The sequence below is a fragment of the Myxine glutinosa genome, chromosome 2 (genome assembly GCF_964187855.1).
Source record: "Myxine glutinosa chromosome 2, kmMyxGlut1.1, whole genome shotgun sequence".
Lineage (NCBI taxonomy): Eukaryota > Metazoa > Chordata > Myxini > Myxiniformes > Myxinidae > Myxine > Myxine glutinosa.
Window position 1 is genome coordinate 123093298 of NC_136262.1, and position 19876 is coordinate 123113173.

A 19876-nucleotide genomic window follows, 5' to 3' on the forward strand; every position below is an offset into this window, starting at 1 on the left:
ACAATGAACCATGTCTCAATTTTTTCTACACAGCGCTTTCAGAGGTAGAGGTGCAATTTTTTTTTCGTTTTTCCAAGATGGCACCCCAACCACATGCCCAATGGACAAAAATTATGTAGGAGGTCCACCTGTGGTAAAAAAAAATTCCTGTCAATCGGACCAACAATTGCAGAGCAAAGCATACTTATTCTGTGTGGACAAACAGACAAACAAATGAAAAATCGGTCAGAGACCAAGGACTTGCCGGAATGTACTTTTTTATCGGCCATTTTGGATCAAAATGTCGTTAAATCTATACATGTACACGACTGGTCAAAAGTTTTAGAACACCTCAATTTTTCCAGTTTTTATTGAAATTTACGCAGTTTAATGTCTCAATGTACTCTGAAATTAAGCATCTTATTATAATATAGAGCAAACGTATATGGTTATGTATGTCGCTATGTATGTATGTTTATTTGCGACGAAAACGTCTTCTTCTTCAAATAAAATTACCACCCTCTTCATTAACCCTCTTAATTGCGTTAAAACTGCTGAGACCCCTCAGACATTTGATGACCCTTTAATTCCCCCAAGACCCCTTTCAGACCACCAAGACCCCTGAAGACAGAATATGCTGAAGACCCAAAATACCCTTCAAGGCCTTGAGGCTCAAAAAGACCCTGAATACACAAAGACCCAAAACACCCTGAAGACCCAAAACACCCCGAAGACCCAAAACACCCCGAAGACCCAAAACACCCCGAAGACCCAAAACACCCCGAAGACCCAAAACACCCCGAAGACCCAAAACACCCCGAAGACCCAAAAACACCCCGAATACCCAAAACACCCCGAAGACTCAAAACACCCCGAAGACCCAAAACACCCCGAAGACCCAAAACACCCCGAAGACCCAAAACACCCCGAAGACCCAAAACACCCCGAAGACCCAAAACACCCCGAAGACCCAAAAACACCCCGAATACCCAAAACACCCCGAAGACCCAAAACACCCCGAAGACCCACAACTCCCCGGAGACCCAAAACACCCCGGAGACCCAAAACACCCCGAAGACCCAAAACACCCCGAAGACCCAAAACACCCGAAGACCCAAAACATCCCGGAGACCCAATACACCCGGAAGACCCAAAAGACCCCGAAGACCCAATACACCCCGAAGATCCAAAACACCCCGAAGACCCAAAACACCCCGAAGACCCAAAACACCCGAAGACCCAAAACACCCCGAAGACCCAAAACACCCCGAAGACCAAAAACACCCCGAAGACCAAAAAGACCCCAAAGACCCCGAAGACCAAAAATACCCCGAATACCAAAAATACCCTGAAGACCCAAAAGAACCCAAAGACCCTTAAAGACCAAGAAGAACCAAAAGAACCTTAAGACCCAAAAGCCTCTGAAGACCCCAAAGACACCTTAGACCCTTAAGACCCAAAAGCCTCTGAAGACACCAAAAGACCCTGAAGACCCAAAACAACTCAAAGGCCCAAAATACCCTTAAAGGCCCAGAGGATCCAAAAGATCCTGAAGACCCAAATGGCCCTGAAGACCCAAAACACCATGAAACCCAAAAGACACCGAAATGGTCAAAGATACCTACCCCTCTGAAACGACATGTGGTGAGGCGCGCAGAGCGCACCGAGTCACGCTAGTAGAACAAATAAACAATTGAAGATAAAAAAGAAATCATAGAATCATTTTGTTTAACAAAATTTAATTTAAAATTTTGACTCAGCAAAGTAGCCACCTTTTGCAGATATAACCGCCGAACACACTCGTGGCATTCTTTCTACAATGGAAATCAAATATTGTTCGGGAAATTCTTCCCATCACTTGCAGAAGTTCCCCCAAATGTGTTGCACTTGTTGGTTGCTTTGCTTTCACCCTTCTGTCCAGTTCATCCCAACCCAGCTCGATGGGGTTTAAGTCTGGAGACTGTGCTGGCCATTCCATGATTTGAAGCCTACCGTCTTGTTCTTTTCCTCGAAGGTAGTTTTGACATAGCCTGGAGGTGTGTTTAGGGTCATTATCTTGCTGCAGGATGAACCCCTGACCAACCAGGCGTATACCAGAGGGTATTGCATGGCGCTGAAAAATGCTGTGGTAGCCCTTTTGGTTCAGGGTGCCAGTCACTCTGTGCAAGTCGCCGACTCTGGATCCAGCAAAAGAGCCCCAGACCATCACGCTTCCTCCTCCATGTTTAACAGTTGCTGTCACACACTGAGGAACCATCCTTTCGCCCACTCGACGGCGTACAAAAACCTATGCGTGATGAACCAAAGATTTCAAATTTTGATTCATCGGTCCATAAGACCTTCTTCTAGTCTTCAGTAGTCCACTGACGGCGCTTCATGGCCCAGGCAAGCCTCTTTTTCTTATTTTGCCATCTTAGCAATGGCTTTCTTACTGCCACTCAACCTGTCAAACCTGCAGCTCGGTCTTCTCTTCACAGTTGAAACTGAGACTTGCTTACTTCGACCAGTGTTAAGCTGTGCTTGAAGCTGTTGTCCTGTGAGCCGTCTATCACGCAAGCTGTTGACTCTCAGAAACTTGTCTTCTGATTCTGTTGTGGCTTTGGGACTGCCAGACCCCTTCCTGTCAGAGTTTCCTCCAGTTTCCAATGTACTACTTCGTGCAGTGCAATATTGTCCAAATAATGCTTCATAGGGTGTAATAACAGTCTGTTCCAATACTGCTTTTATACAGACAGGAGGTTTGTAATCAAGTAATCAGCAGAGGTTGGGACGCCTGTTGGAATTGTTTGCATCAACTTTCAAGGCTTAATTTACTTACATTGCTGCAGAACAGCTGTAAGTTGTTAACCCATTACTTGTTCCCTGAAGAAGGCCTTTTTTTTTTTTACAATATAACTGTGCAATTTACATTATTTTCCCGTTTTTGCGAACCTAAACTTTTTTTTTTAACCTCGAGCAGTTTACGCTTACCTTTGTACCATTTCAGGTTATTCACTGGGCATTAAACTGCGTAAATTTCAATAAAAACTGGTAAAAATGTAGGTGTTCTAAAACTTTTGACCGGTAGTGTATATACGCTAAGCAATGGAAGGTAACTGAGTAAGTGTATGCATATCTCTTGTCCTTTCAGAGTTGTCGTGGTTTGAAATATATTTTCAATGAAAACTTGGCCCCCTGACCTTTGATCCCCAAAAATAATTAAAACTAAGCATTTTTGACCATTTTATGTCACATGTTATTTTTTGGGAATTGAATAATGGAACATTTTGGTGTTGGTTAGAAGGGAATCGGATAATGTTTGACAGAGTTATGAGTAAAAAAAACAATTTTTGACCTTGAGTTTGACCTTTCAAGGTCAAAGGTCATGGTGCCAAATGAAATGTCGTATGTGACTTCCTATATGTCAGTAACAGTAAGTGTATGCATATCTCTTGTACTTTGAGTTATAGTGGTTTGAAATATATTTTAAATGAAAACTCGACCCCCCTGATTTCACGTTTTGGGTGACCTTGAGCTTGACCTTGGGCCTAGAGAGTTAAAAATTGGGCACAGTCTATTCCAGGGCAAGGCAAATATGTGTGTAAAGTATGGCGATGCTATGTGCAACGATGTAGACGTAGTACTGCTCACAAACAAACAGACAGACAGACAGACAGATGAAAAATCGGTCAGAGACCGAGGACTTGCCGGAATTTACTTTTTTATCGGCCATTTAGAATCGGCCATTTTTTATCGGCCATTTAGGCGCACCGTTCCCAGACGCAGGAGTACTCCGTGGTTCAGCGCAGTCAGCGACGAAGTCAGGGCTGCCAAAAAGGAACGACGACGTGCCGAGAGACAGTGGCTGAAGACTGGCCTCACAGTCCATAAACAGTTGTATAACATAGCTGAAAGACTCATCATAAAAATCATTCTGAAAGCAAAAACGTCATATATTTCTGATCGAATTATGAGGAGCTCCTCCTGCAAACAACTGTTCAGCATTACCAACCGCCTGTTTGCCACCAAAAATAAATCCGTTCTTCCCACTGTATTTCCTCAAAACGAACTACCCCAACGCTTCCTGCATTTCTTTCACAATAAAATTCAGTCAATAAGAAACAATCTTGACGAGCAGTCACTCCTTTCCTTTGATGATGCTGAACACTGCTTTCACGGACGACCTCTTAGTTCGTTTACTCCTGTTACTGAGGAAATTGTCAAATGTACAATCCTCAAGTCAAACACAAAAACATGTGATCTTGACCCCCTTCCCACCGATTTGTTTATTGAGTGTTTGGACACCTTCCTCCCATTTATTACTGCAGTTATCAATGATTCTCTGACTACGGGTTCATTTCCGCTTCTCTTTAAGCAAGCTCTTGTTAAACCACTTCTTAAAAAGCCCACCCTTGACCTTAACGACATGAAAAATTACCGTCCTATCTCCAACCTGTCTTTCCTGTCAAAGATCACAGAAAGAATTGTGCTATCACAGATGAATGACCATCTAGTTTCAAATAATCTTTTCAATTCTCGCCAGTCAGCATATAGACCAGGCCATAGCACCGAGACCGCTCTCCTAAGAATAACCAATGATCTTCTGACCTCTCTTGACTGTGGTAAGGTTTCCGTTCTTGCTCTTTTGGACTTGTCTGCCGCCTTTGACACGATTCACCACAGTGTCTTAATTCGTCGTCTTGAAATCACATTTGGTACAACTGGTACTCCCCTTTCTTGGCTGATGTCCTATCTTACTGATAGAGTGCAAACAGTTGTTGTCAATGGCCAGAAATCAGCCCCTTCTCCGCTTTCCTTTGGCGTTCCCCAGGGCTCAGTCCTGGGACCTATCCTCTTTCTTTTGTACACTCAGCCTCTATTTGATCTTGTTGCCAGACATTCAGTTGATCACCACGCCTTTGCGGACGACAATCAGCTGTACAAAGGAAGCACGATTCAACAAATCGTGCCCACTGTTGAAGTGTTAGAAGGCTGTATTGCCAACGTGAAGGCGTGGATGACCCAGAACAAACCAGCTGAACGATGCTAAAACAGAGTCTATGATTGTAAGATCGCACAGATGTCCTCTACAATGTTCACTTCCTACCACTATTCATGTTGGTGAAACCGATGTAAACTTTGTTTCGTCGGCCAAGAACCTTGGTGTGGTTTTCGACTGTAACATGACATTTTCCAAGCAAGTACTTCAAACTTGCAAATCATACTTTCAGGTGCGAAAGATCGCATCCATTCGCCACTTTCTTACTCCTCAAGCTGCTCTAACTCTGGTCTGTGCCCTTGTCCTCTCAAGGCTAGACTATTGTAATTCTTTGTATGCTGGCTGCCCTCAGTTTCTCTTAGATAAGTGACAAAAGGTTTAAACTCTGCCGCTCGTCTTGTCTGTAAGGCGAAGAAGTCTGACCATGTTACTCCGCTTCTTGAATCTTTACACTGGCTGCCTGTTTCTGCTCGTGTGCAATACAAAATTTGCACACTATGTTATAAATCATTGTGTGGAACGGGACCTCACTATCTCTCCGATTTGCTCACTCTCTATGAACCTCGGCGACGGCTTCGTTCAAGCGACGACTCTATGACCTTAGAGCCACCGCGCACCAGCACCAAGTCGTTTGGTGAGAAATCCTTTTCCTTTGCTGCACCTCTGCTCTGGAATGACTTGCCTTCCTCTGTTTGACATGTTGACTCTCTTCCTGCCTTTAAAACCTCCCTCAAAACCTATCTGTTTCACAAGTCTTTCAAAGTCTAAGTCCTGTATACCCTTTGGTTTGAGGTGGGACAGAGATCGAGAGTATGTCTGTGTACATGTGTGGGGGAGGGAGGGGAGGAGGAGGGGGAGGACACATCTGTGGGTTTTGAATGGGGAGGGAGAGGAATAGGGCAAGAGTGAAGGTGTGTCTGTGTGTGTGTATGTTTGTGTGTGTGTGCAGTGTGTGTGCGTTCGCATGATAATGTAAAGCGCCATGAGGGTAGTTTACTCTGCTTGATGGGGCTATATAAGACTCCTTTATTATTATTATTATTATTATTAAATATGGCGGCTGAACCACGTGACCGATGATGTCATCATTAACATATTTTATTCCCCATGGAGAGTTCTTTACAATGAGCCATGTCTCAATTTTTTCTATTCAGCACTTTCGGATATATGGAGGTGCAAAGTTTTTCGGTTTTTCCAAGATGGCGGCCGAACCACGTGACTGATGACATCATCATTAACATATTTTATTCCCCATGGAGAGCTCTTTACAATGAGCCATGTCTCAATTTTTTCTATTCAGCACTTTCAGAGATATAGGGGTGCAAAGTCTTTCGGTTTTTCCAAGATGGCGGCCGAACCACGTGACCGATGACATCATTTGGGCACAGTATATTAGAGGCCAAGACAAATGCGTGTGCAAAGTTTGGCGATTCTACGTGCAACGGTGTCGACGTAGTGCTGCAAAAAGACAAACAGACAGACAGACAAATGAAAAATCGGTCAGAGACCGAGGACTTGCCGGAATGTACTTTTTTATCGGCCAATTAGGACAAATATGGCGGCCGAACCTCGTGACCGGTGACATCATCATTAACATATTTTATTCCCCATGGAGAGTTCTTTACAATGAGCCATGTCTCAATTTTCTCTCTTCAGCATTTTTGGAGATATGGAAGTGCTAAGTTTTTCGGTTTTTCCAAGATGGCGGCCGAACCACGTGACCGATGACGTCATCATTAACATAGTTTATTCCCCGTGGAGAGTTCTTTACAATAATAATAATAATAATAATTCATTTATTTTGTATAGCGCTTTTCCAGAAGCCCAAAGGTGCTTTGACAGAGTGGAAAACATAATGCATAACAATACATGAAAACAACAATTGCAAAAAGACAAGAATCAATAGGGAAATATTTAAAGCAAAAGGAGGTTGAAGGAGAAGAGATAGTCAGGGGTTAAATGCTGTGGGTTGAATGTTGAATGCAGTGTTGAACAGGTGGGTCTTTAGTGATGTTTTGAATGTGGTGAGTGAGGAGGAGTCTCTGATGGTGTGAGGTAGTGAGTTCCAGAGGGTGGGAGCAGCGATGGAGAAGGCCCTGTCCCCCCAGGATCTGAATTTGGTCCGGATGGAGGGGGTCAGGAGGTTGGTACCAGCAGAGCGGAGGTTGCGGGTGGGAGTGTGTCTGGAGAGGAGGTCAGCCAGGTAGGATGGGGCCAGGTTATGGAGGGCTTTGTATGTCAAGAGGAGGATTTTGTACTGGATTCTCTGGGGGATGGGGAGCCAGTGAAGCTTGTAAAGGACAGGGGTGATGTGGTCACGGGTCCGGGAATGGGTGAGTAGACGGGCAGCGGAGTTCTGAATGTATTGGAGTTTATTGGTGATTTTTTAGGGTGAACCATAGAGGAGGCTATTGCAGTAGTCCAGACGGGAGGTGATGAAGGCGTGGATGAGGGTTTCTGCAGCCGTGGAGGAGAGGGATGGACGGAGACGGGCGATGTTTTTCAGGTGAAAGAAGGCTGACTTTGTGATCTGTTTAGTGTATTTGTCGAAGGAAAGGGTTTGGTCAAAGATGACGCCAAGATTCCGGATGTGAGGGGAGGTGGATACTGGGATACCGTCGATGTTGAGGGCAAAGGTATGGGTGGATTTTGTGAGCGTTTTTGGGCCAATGATGATTATTTCAGATTTATCACAGTTAAGCTTGAGGAAGTTGATTTGAAGCCAGGATTTTATTTCAGTGATGCAGTTTGTCAGGATAGAGTGGGTGTCGGTGGAGACGGACTTGGTGGAGATGAAAAGCTGGATGTCATCGGCGAAGCAGTGGAATTGGAGACCATGACGGCGGATTAAGTGACCGAGGGGGGACAGGTAGAGGATGAAGAGGAGGGGGCCAAGAACTGAACCTTGGGGGACACCTTGGGGGAGGGGAGCAGTGGGGGATTTGCAGTTATTGATGGAGATGAACTGGCGTCTGTCAGAGAGGTATGATTTAATCCAAGAGAGGGCAGTGCCGGTAACGTTAAAGGTGGATTCAAGTCGGGTGAGGAGGATGGTGTGATCGATGGTGTCAAAGGCAGCGCTGAGGTCGAGGAGGACGAGAATGTTGAGGTTGCCAGCGTCAGAGGAGAGGAGAAGGTCATTGGTGATTTTGAGGAGAGCAGTTTCAGTACTGTGGTTGGAGCGGAATCCGGATTGGAATGTTTCATACAGGTTATTGGCAGAGAGATGATGTTTGAGTTGAGTGGCTACAGCGCGTTCCAAATCTTTTGACAGAAAGGGTAGGTTGGAGATGGGTCTGAAGTTGTTTAGGGTGTCAGGGTTTAGACCAGGTTTTTTTAGAATGGGGGTAACAGCAGCAATTTTGAGGGAAGGTGGGACGATGCCTGTAGACAGGGAGGAGTTTATTGTTGCAATGATAAGTGGAGAGAGAGCAGGGAGGGAGGCCTTGACAAAGCTGGAGGGGATGGGGTCAAGAGTGCAGGTGGAAGTTTTCATTCCTATGAGGAGTTCAGAGAGGTCAGTAGGGGAGATTGGGGAGAACCGAGACAGGGGATGGCAGGACAAGGGGGGGCAGGTGGTTGGAGGAGGAGCGGGTGCGGCGGTGGTCAAGCTCTTGTAGATGTTGTCAATTTTGCGTTGGAAGAAAGAGAGGAAGGAGATGCAGTTGTCTACTGTGAATGACTGGGTGGTGGTGTTCAGGGGGCGGAGGAGTTTGTTTATTGTCGAGAAGAGTGCTTTTGGGTTTCCGGAGCTAGAGTGGATAATTTGAGAGTAGTAGGCGGAGCGGGCGTGGGAGAGGGCATCTTTGTAGTGTTGTAGGTGGTCCTTGTCGGCTTGGGAGTGAACTGTGAGACCTGTTTTATTGCGGAGTCTTTCAAGTTGGCGAGCACGAGTTTTCATCAGGCGGAGTTCAGGGGTAAACCAGGGAGCAGAATGGGTGAAAGAAACTGTTTTGGTTTTTACAGGCGCAAGCTGGTCAAGGCAGGAGGAGAGAGTGTGGTTGTAGTAGTCAGTGAGGTCGGAAGGGGTGTGGAGGTCAATGAAGGGAGAAGTGGACATTTTTTCAGAGAGGGTGGATGAGAATGAGGTAGGTGAAAGAGCGTTTAGCTTACGGAAGTTGATAGTGCGATAATGCCTTGGTGTTGGGGCGGGGATGTTGATGGTCAGAGTGATGGCTAAGTGGTCAGAGAGGGTGAAGTCGGAGCCAGAGAGATGGTGCAAATTTAATCCAGTGGAGCAGACAAGGTCCAAAATGTGACCACGGATATGGGTAGGAAAGTCGACATGTTGAGTGAGGTTAAAGCAGGTGAGTAAATCAGTGAAGTCAGTGGTTATTGTGGAGTCAGTGGAGTCCATGTGGATATTGAAATCACCAAGGAGGAGGATTGAGGGGGAGAGGGAACATAGCTGGGTCAGAAAGTAGGAGAAGTCAGACAGGAATGATGGGTGTGGTTTGGGAGGGCGGTTGACGACAGCCATGACTGACTGCGTGCGACCAGAGAGTTTAAAAGCCAGGTGTTCAAATGATGGAGCAGATGAGATGGAGATGAGGTTGGTCTTGATGTCTTGACGGTGGATAACGGCAATTCCACCACCTCGGTCCTCCGAGCGTGGTTTATTGACGTAGGAATATCCATTGGGTGTGGTGAGGTTGAGTGGGTCGTAGTCCAGAGGTTGTTGCCAGGTTTCGGTGAGACAGAGAAAGTCCAGTTTGTTATCCAGGATGTATTCGTTCAGGATGAGGCATTTGTTGTTGAGGGACCGGGTGTTGAACAGGGTGAGCTTGATGTTGTTTTGAACAGCAGGGATGAATTCAGGTGATTTAGCCAGGGTTCGTAGGCAGGAGGTGCGATCGTGTGCGTTGCTGTGACCAGGTGCGCTGGGACGAAGAGTGAGAGTGCGCTGAGCCGACCAGAGGACGGGGATGGAGTGACCTGATTGCAAATAAACAAACTTACGACCGGAGCCACGGTGAATGTACCTGGGTCATCGGAGGAGTCCATTTGATTTGATGGCAGAGATGCATGATGGGGTGGAGCGGGTATTGAGCAGAAGGAGCCTTGCGGCGGAGTACCGCAGAGCCATGCCAGGCAGGAGGAGAGAGACGAGACGAGGCCAAGGTTGAGGAGGTGAAACAATGGTCCCAACCCACGAGAGCGGGCCTGAGGAAACGAAGGAGCCAGGTAGGTGAAGCCAGGAGCAGAGCCGGGACCAAGCAGAGGGCAGGCAGGAGCAAAGAGACGATCACGAGGCCAAGGTTGATCACGGCAAAGCGGCAAATGCAGCGGAAATCGACCGCCGCCGCTACAAATCTAGATCACAGCGGGAAACCGCCACCAAACCGCTGCGATGGTCACAACCCACGAGAGCGCGCCCGAGGAAACAGCGAGCAGGCGAAGGAGCCGGGCAGGCGAAGCAGGGAGCAGAGCTGGGGCTATGCAGAGGGCAGACTCAATGGCCAAAAAATCCGCACGACCACCAAAAAAGATGTCTCAATTGCTCAACAATGAGCCATGTCTCAATTTTTTCTGTTCAGCACTTTCGGAGATATAGAGGTGCAAAGTTTTTCGGTTTTTCCAAGATGGCGGCCGAACAACGTGACCGATGACGTCATCAAATGGGCACAGTCTATTCCAGGGCAAGACAAATACGTGAGCAAAGTTTGGCGATTCTACATGCAACGGTGTAGACGTAGTGCTGCAAACAGACAGACAAACGAACAGATCAACATACTTGCCGGAATCTTTTCCGGCAAGTAACAAAGGAACAGATCAACATACTTGCTGGAATCTTTTCCGGCAAGTAATGAAAAATCGGTCAGAGACCGAGGACTTGCTGGAATGTACTTTTTTATCGGCCATTTTGGACAAATATGGCGGCCGAAACACGTGAACGATGACGTCATCATTAACATATTTTATTCCCCATGGAGAGTTATTTACAATGAGCCATGTCTCAATTTTTTCTATTCAGCACTTTCGGAGATGTGGAGGTGCAAAAATTTTCGGTTTTTCCAAGATGGCGGCCGAACCACGTGACTGATGACATCATCATTAAAATATTTTATTCCCCATGGAGAGTTCTTTACAATGAGCCATGTCTCAATTTTTTCTGTTCAGTACTTTCGGAGATACAGAGGTGCAAATTTTTTTCGGTTTTTCAAAGATGGCGGCCGAACTACGTAACCGATGACGTCATCAATTGGGCACAGTCTATTCCAGGGCAAGACCAATATGTGTGCAAAGTTTGGCGATTCTCCGTGCAACGGTGTAGACGCAGTGCTGCAAACAGACAGACAAACGAACAGATCAACATACTTGCCGGAATCTTTTCCGGCAAGTAACAAACGAACAGATCAACATACTTGCCGGAATCTTTTCCGGCAAGTAACGAACAGATCCACATACTTTTTTCTTTTTCTTTTTTTTTTGTATACAAGATCGAGGCTCGTGAAAGAGCGAACATTAATCACACAGAAAGACAAACCGACACATAAAACAAATAACATCGGGAGCGGTAGACAAGATGGGGAGAGAGGGGGAAGGACACAAACACAACATTTGAGAGCAGGGATCGAGAGACATGGAGACATCGAGAGATCTGTGGGAGGGAGAGGGCTTTGGGGGGGGGGAGGCATGGGAAGGGGGGGGGGGGGTGGGAGATGTATAAAACATATGGACACTGCCAGGACTTCCAGGAAAGAAGTTGGAATTTCAAACAAGGTGGATCTGGGGTGAATTAGTGGGGGTAGAAAAGATCAAGGTTTTGAATGGGGGAAGATAAGAGATGGTGGTGAACAGCTGTTTTAAAGACCTGGAGGGAGGAGTGGGATTGAAGGGAGTCTGGGAGTTTGTTCCAGAGGCGGGAGAAAAGAGGAATGAAAGAATGAAGGTGAGCATAGAGCCGAGATTTCGGCAGTTTAACCATCAGAGGGTTGCTGGCAGATCTTGTGCGACCTGTAGGAATATTTGGGGGACAGAGCACAGAGAGAGCTGGGGGAGCAAGGCCGGAGAGGGGTCGGTAGAAGACAGAAAGACCACCTACCTGCCTGCGGTGAGTGAGTGAAAGGCCCTCAGAGATAGCTTCATTGCGGGAGATTCCAATGATTCTGAAAGCTTTGGTTTCAACAGCGTGAAGCCGAGCTAGGTGTGAGGCAGGAGCACCAGCCCATAGGGGAGAACAGTAGTGCATTGAGCTGCGGATGAAAGCCTTGTATGTGGTGAGGAGCTCAGGTGTGCCTAGGAAGGACTTCGCACGACGGAGGATGCCCAGTCGGCGACTGGCTTTGGAGGCCAGCTTGGAAATGTAGTTTTCCCAAGAAAGATCATGGCAGGTAGTGAGACCCAAAAGCTTGAGCGACAGAACTTCTTGGAGAGGTTTGTTGAGAAAGTAGATGGGAGGGTTGTCCAGTCGATCTTTTCGGAGAGACAGAGTGAGAGTGTGAGATTTGTCAGGATTGAAAGACATGTTCCACTTGTTTGACCAGTCTGTGATTTTGTCCAGGTCTTCAGAGAGTGAGGAGGCTGCAGACTGCCGATCTGAGGGAAGAGGAATGGAGCGGCAGAGAGTGGAGTCATCAGCAAAGAGATAGAGAGGATTTTCCAGAGAGTCGGAGAGATCATTGATGAAGACCAGAAAAAGCACAGGGCCCAGCACACTGCCTTGGGGAACTCCAGCCTGAACAGGAAGGGGAGATGAGAGAAATCCATTCAGGGCAACACGTTGACTACGACCAGAGAGGATGTCCGCAAGCCATGCATGGAGATTTCCATGGATACCATAGGAGGAGAGTTTGGTGAGCAGAGCTGGGTGCCAGACCATATCGAAGGCACGTGATATGCCAAGGGAGACAGCTCTGATTTCCTGTTTGGTATTGAGGACCTCCATCCATTGTTGAGACAGCAGAAGCAGCATGTCCAGAGTAGAGTGACCTGGTCTGAAACCAAATTGATGATCAGAGATCAAGCCATTGGAGAAGAGGAAAGATTTCATATCCGAAGCAATGATGGATTCCATGACTTTGCTGATAATTGGAAGCAGGCTGATTGGTCTGTAGTTGCAAGGATCTGTTTTTGCACCTTTTTTGTGTAAAGCGGTAATGTTTGCTGATTTCCAGGATGCTGGCAGATGACCTTGAGCAAAAGATAGGGTGAAAAGAACAGAGAGAGGGTGAGATAGAGCGGCAGAGCAGGATTTTAGGACCCGTGGGCTGATGCCGTCTGGTCCAGTTGCAGAATCAGAGTCGAGGTTAGACAAAAACTCCTCCACTTTGTCAGGAGAGAAGGACACAGAGTCCAGGAGCAGTTGGGTTCGACTGGGAAAGGTGGGAACAGAGAGAGATGGGTTTGGGACTAAAGATTTTGAGGCAAACACAGAGTTGAGGCATTCGGCTTTGTCACGTGCGATGTCAACTGTGTGGCCATTTGAGGTAAGGGAGGGGATGGAGGGGGAACAAACACCAGAAACGGATTTGACCAGACGCCACCAGGATTTGGAGGAAGGAGACAGGTTTGAGAGTTCATTCTTGAGTGAGGAGAGATAGTGCTTCCTGGCACTCCTGAGGGTCGACACACACTTGTTCCGAGCTTGGTGGAAGGAACTGAGATTGCCTTCAGTTGGATTAGCCTTCCAAGAGGCAAAGGCAAGTTGTTTCAGGGCAACTGCCTCACCACAAGATTCAGTGTACCATGGACGGGAGGAAGGGTAAGACAACTGAAGACGAGATGGGATAAATCTGTGCATGAGAGAGAGCAGTTTGCTTTGGAAGAATTCCCAGGAAGAATTGATATCAGAGGCAGTGGAGATGGGAGACCAGTCCAGACGATTGATGGCTGCTTGAAGACCGTCCCAGTCGGCCTGAGTGAATGCCAGACTCGTCGAAGCTGAGGAGGCTCTCTGAGAATGCCCAGAGAGATGTCCACTTTGACAAGCACATGATCAGAAGAACCGATTGGAGCAGAAGAAGAGCAGCGAACATTAGCAGGGAAGTTTGTCATAACCAAGTCTAGAAGAGAAGATACTCCATTGGCTGAGATCCGGGTTGGGAAATTTACAGATTGTGTCAATCCCAGTGAGTCACAGAAGTCCTTTGCTGAGGTGCCATGACTGGTGAAAGAGGAACCCACACCCAACCAGGTGGCATGATGACAGTTGAAGTCACCACATATGAGGAAGAGAGAGTTGGGATGGGTAGATAGAAGTTGGTCCATGTTGTCAGACAGTGAAATGTAAATGGAGTCATCACTGTTTGGGGGACGGTACAGAACACATATGAACAAAAGGTGGGAGCGGAGAGGAAGCCGTTGCCAGAGGTACTCCTGGAGGTGAGGAGGAGAGAGGGCAGTGCAAGGAGAGTAAGGAAGAGAGTTTTTGATAAAGATAGCCACCCCACCACCAGGACGAGGCTCAGGTCTATCATACCAGAGGAGGGAGTAACCAGGAAGAGATATTAAGGAATCAGAGACATCTTGAAGGAGGAAAGTCTCTGTTAAGCAGATCAAGTCTGGATTGTCAGAAGCAACCTGTATGGAGAGATCAGTCAGGTTTGAGCGAAGGCCCTGGATGTTTGAGGTCCATACCGTTAATGAAGAGAGAGGGGGAGCATCGGGTACAGGACAGGGGAGGGGAGGAGTAGGGTAAGATGAAGGATGAGAGGGGGAGGTAGGGAGAGCAGTTGATAGTGTGTCAGAGATTACAGAAGAGTTCCAAGAAAGGGAAGGATGAGGAGGATGAAAGGTTTGATGGTGAAGGGATGAGGCACAGTGAGGGGTTGTTTGAGGGGGGGGGGGGGCAGAGGAAAGTAGAAGGTTGGTGGGGGGGTGGAGGTATGAGATATAAGGGAGACGAAGTGGGGAGGAGGCAGCTTTGAGGAGGAGGGGGGAGGAGGGAGAATTGGAGAGGAATGGTATGGGGGGAGATTTGAATGGGAGGGGTTGGGGGGGAGTTTTGAAGGGGAGGAGTGAGGGGGGAGTTTAGGAGGGGAGGGGCAAGGGGGGAGTTTAGGAGGGGAGGGGCAAGGGGGGAGTGTAGGGGCAAGGGGGGGATTTGGAGGGGCAAGGGGGGAGTTTAGGAGGGGAAGGGCAAGGGGGGGGTTCAGGAGTGAAGTGGCAAGGGGGGGATTTGGGAGGGAGGGGCGAGGGGGGAGTTTAGGAGGGGGAAGGGCAAGGGGGGAGTTCAGGAGTGGAGGGGCAAGGGGGGAGTTTAGGAGTGGAGGGGCAAGGGGGGAGTTTAGGAGTGTAGGTGCAAGGGGGGGGATTTGGAGGGGAGGGGCAAGAGGGGAGTTTAGAAAGTGGATGATTAATGAAAGACGAACATTGATAACAAATTGGGTTTGTTGTGATTTTCAAGTTTTCAAGGTTTCAAGTTAGCTATCCGATTCAGAACGATGGAGGAGGGATGGAATGAATGTGAATTTAGACCATGTAGTGAGGGAGACGTATAAGAGATTGAATTTCTTTTTTTTGACGTGGAATGAGTTGGAGAGGAAATTGAGAAAAGCCTTTTAAATAGGAAGAAAAACAGCATGTTGTAATATGCCACTGAATAAAACACTGAAGGGGAAAGGTTACACATATTTAAATAATATTTAAACAGAACCGTGAACAATCTTATATGCACAAAATACCAACGGGGGGAGAGCCGAGAGGGACCACCACGAGTCACGTGAACAGGGCAAAAGGTGGATGGCAAGGAGATAATGGGGGCGGGGCGAACAGCACACCTGCACAGGAAGTAGGGGGGGGGGATTTAAAACGTTAGACAAAGAGTATTATGTTCGGGGTAGAAGGGAAAAAACTAAGAGCCAAGCAAAACACGATGTAGGGGACTTAAGTTAACAAACACCGACGGGGGTACAATGCCGCACACGTGGAGCAGAACACGATTAATTAATTACGAGTTACAGGAAATTCAAACCAAAACTAACTATCAACAAACAATAACGCATGGACGATAAAATAACAAGTTGAAATTTGACAAACACACGAATGAAAAAATAACCGCTTTGGATGCCCGGAGAGAACTAGGAGAGAACCGGCCCCTTCCGACCTCAAGGTCGGAAGCTTCAACAACTAGGCCGCGTGGCACAAAATACTCGACTATTTTTTACAGGTATGAAAGATTAACACCGATAAATCTTCCGAGGGACACGCAAAAGGTACACACACGTAAGATAAATACAGTTTCGACAAAAATACAAATGTGACAATTACTTAACTTCGAGCGTGCGTGAAGATCGTGGAACAGCTTCGAAAAACCATCGAATCTTTTCGGAATCTTGCCGGAATCTTTTCCGGCAAATAACAAACCAACGAACCAACCAACCAACCAACATACTTGCCGGAATCTATTCCGTCCAGTAACAAGAAATATGTCGGGCATAGCACGATCCTTGCGGAATCCCTAAAATAAGTTGATGGCCGAGTTGTTGGCCGAAAATAATTGGTGGTTGAATTCAGTGACCTGTTATGAAAATCCTCTTCAAATTTCAAGCTAATCAGATGAAAATTGAGGATTTTAGAAATGCATAGGGTGGATAAGGATGCATACGGTGGACAGGATGTACACAGAGGATGCATGTGGTGAACAAGATGGACACAATGGGGAAAGATGATTGGTGTAAACATGTTCTGAATGCCATGATGGTTATAAAATGGGTTTGTCATAACCAGGTTGCCTTTTACAGAAGTTCACCTGCAAATGTAAACATGCAATACTTAGATATGCATTGTACCACATATCACAGCACATCACGTGTTATACATGAATACACTGTTAATAGCCATCCACAACCATTATTGATTACGTTGTGGAATGTCAGCCGAGACCATCACTTTTCTTTTGTTTCGCCTTGATTTACTTTAAAATTAGTTTTCTCCACAACCACTTGACCAGTTGACACGAAGCTTTCAACATAGGTGTGCCGACCCATGAAGTTGTTTTTTTAAAGTCACATGATGATTGGATGAAAACACGACCGGCGTTCCAAAAAGTCTGTATTCTGTCGGCATGGGTTTCAGGGTGTTTGACATGTCAGGAATTATATATATATACACACACACATTTTATGTAAAACAAATGTTCTGCTGACCCCATCGTTTGTCTGTTTAATATTCCCTCAGGCGGACATGCAGAGAGGTGTACATGGACGCTTGTTAGACAACGCCACTTCGGTCCGTGAAGCGGCCGTTGATCTTCTCGGACGCTCTGTCCTGTCCCGTCCCATTCTGACCGCTCAGTACTTGGATATGCTTCTGGAAAGAATTCTGGTGAGAGAGCAAAGAAAGGAAGTGGGGACAATGAGAGAAATGGACAAAGCAGAGAGTTGGGAAGAAAGTAAACTTCATTAAAATACCGACAAGTAGCCAGAAATAGAGTAAAAGCACCCAGAAATAGAGGAAAGCACCCAGAAATAGAGTAAAAGCACCCAGAAATAGAGTAAAAGCACCCAGAAATAGAGTAAAAGCACCCAGAAATACAGTAAAAGCACCCAGAAATACAGTAAAAGCACCGAGAAATAAAGTAAAAGCACCCAGAAATACAGTAAAAGCACCCAGAAATAGAGTAGAAACACCCAGAAATAGAGTAAATGCACCCCGAAATAGAGTAAATGCACCCAGAAATACAGTAAAAGCACCCAGAAATACAGTAAAAGCACCCAGAAATACAGTAAAAGCACCCAGAAATACAGTAAAAGCACCCAGAAATACAGTAAAAGCACCCAGAAATACAGTAAAAGCACCCAGAAATACAGTAAAAGCACCCAGAAATACAGTAAAAGCTCCCATAAATACAGTAAAAGCTCCCAGAAATACAGTAAAGCACCCAGAGATACAGTAAAAGCACCCAGAAATACAGTAAAAGCACCCAGAAATACAGTAAAAGCACCCAGAAATACAGTAAAAGCACCCAGAAATACAGTAAAAGCACCCAGAAATACAGTAAAAGCACCCAGAAATACAGTAAAAGCACCCAGAAATACAGTAAAAGCACCCAGAAATACAGTAAAAGCACCCAGAAATACAGTAAAAGCTTCCAGAAATACAGGAAAAGCACCCTGAAATAGAGTAAATGCACCCAGAAATTTAGTAAAAGCACTCAGAAATACAGTAAAAGCACCCAGCACTACATTAAAAGCACCCAGATATACAGTAAAAGCACCCATAAATACAGTAAACGCATCCAGAAATACAGTAAAAGCACCCAGAAATAAACTACACGCACCCAGCAATACAGTAAAAGCACACGGAAATACAGTAAAAGCACCCGGAAATACAGTAAAAGCACCCGGAAATACAGTAAAAGCACCCGGAAATACAGTGAAAGCACCCGGGAATACAGTAAAAGCACCCATAAATACAGTAAAAGCACCCATAAATACAGTAAAAGCACCCAGAAATACAGTAAAAGCACCTGGAAATACAGTAAAAGCACCCGGAAATACAGTAAAAGCACCCAGAAATACTGTAAAAGCACCCAGAAATAGAGTAATAGCTCCCAGAAATACAGTAAAAACACCCAGAAATAGAGTAAAAGCTCCCAGAAATACAGTAAAAGCACCCAGAAATACAGTAAAAGCACCCATAAATACAGTAAAAGCACCCAGAAGTAGAGTAAATACACCCTGAAATAGAGTAAATGCACAAAGAAATACAGTAAAAGCACCCAGAAATACAGTAAAAGCACCCAGAAATAGATTAAATGCACCCCAAAATAGAGTAAATGCACCCAGAAATACAGTAAAAGCACCCATAAATACAGTAAAAGCACCCAGAAATTCAGTAAAAGCTCCCAGAAATACAGTAAAAGCTCCCAGAAATACAGTAAAAGCACCCAGAAATACAGTAAAAGCACCCAGAAATACAGTAAAAGCACCCAGAAATACAGTAAAAGCACCCAGAAATACAGTAAAAGCACCCAGAAATACAGTAAAAGCACCCAGAAATACAGGAAAAGCACCCAGAAATAGAGCAAATGCACCCAGGAATACAGTAAAAGCACCCAGAAAGAGTAAAAGCACCCAGAAATACAGGAAAAGCACCCAGAAATACAGGAAAAGCACCCAGAAATACAGGAAAAGCACCCAGAAATACAGTAAAAGCACCCAGAAATACAGTAAAAGCACCCAGAAATAGAGTAAAAGCACCCAGAAATAAAGTAAAAGCACCCAGCAATACAGTAAAAGCACCCAGAAATACAGTAAAAGCACCCAGAAATACAGTAAAAGCACCCGGAAATACAGTAAAAGCACCCGGAAATACAGTTAAAGCACCCAGAAATACAGTAAAGCACCCAGAAATACAGTAAAAGCACCCATAAATACAGCAAAAGCACCCAGAAATATAGAAAAAGCACCCCGAAATACTGTAAAAGCACCCAGAAATACAGCAAAAGCACCCAGAAATATAGAAAAAGCACCCAGAAATAGAGTAAAAGCACACAGAAATAGAGTAAAAGCACCCAGAAATAGAGTAAAAGCACCCAGAAATAGAGTAAAAGCACCCAGAAATAGAGTAAAAGCACCCAGAAATAGAGTAAAAGCACCCAGAAATAGAGTAAAAGCACCCAGAAATAGAGTAAAAGCACCCAGAAATAGAGTAAAAGCACCCAGAAATAGAGTAAAAGCACCCAGAAATAGAGTAAAGCCAACGTGGTCACTCATTCTGCCAAACACATGTCATCACATTCGCCAGGTGGCTGCATAATATTTGCTCCTTCTCTCTTTCCTTCTGTTTCCAAGGATACTGGAATAAGTGTGAGGAAGAGAGTGATTAAGATATTGAGAGATATCTGTTTGGATCAGCCAGAATGCCCTCGAATCACAGAGATGTGTGTTAAAATGATTCGAAGAGTTAACGATGAGGAAGGAATCAAGGTAACTGAGCATGCGCACCTGATTGTCAGCACAACATTGCACTTTA

At 45.8% G+C, this 19876-nt stretch overlaps 1 protein-coding gene across 1 annotated transcript in view; it reads left to right on the plus strand.

Moving 5' to 3' along the window:
- Nucleotides 1-19876, plus strand: part of LOC137421314 (nipped-B-like protein A) — a 622227-nt gene that overhangs the window by 364431 nt on the left and 237920 nt on the right. Inside the window, exons 27-28 of the mRNA XM_078772631.1 lie at nucleotides 17078-17224; nucleotides 19696-19830. Of these exons, the coding sequence (XP_078628757.1) occupies nucleotides 17078-17224; nucleotides 19696-19830 (282 nt within the window). The remainder of the gene's footprint in view (nucleotides 1-17077; nucleotides 17225-19695; nucleotides 19831-19876) is intronic.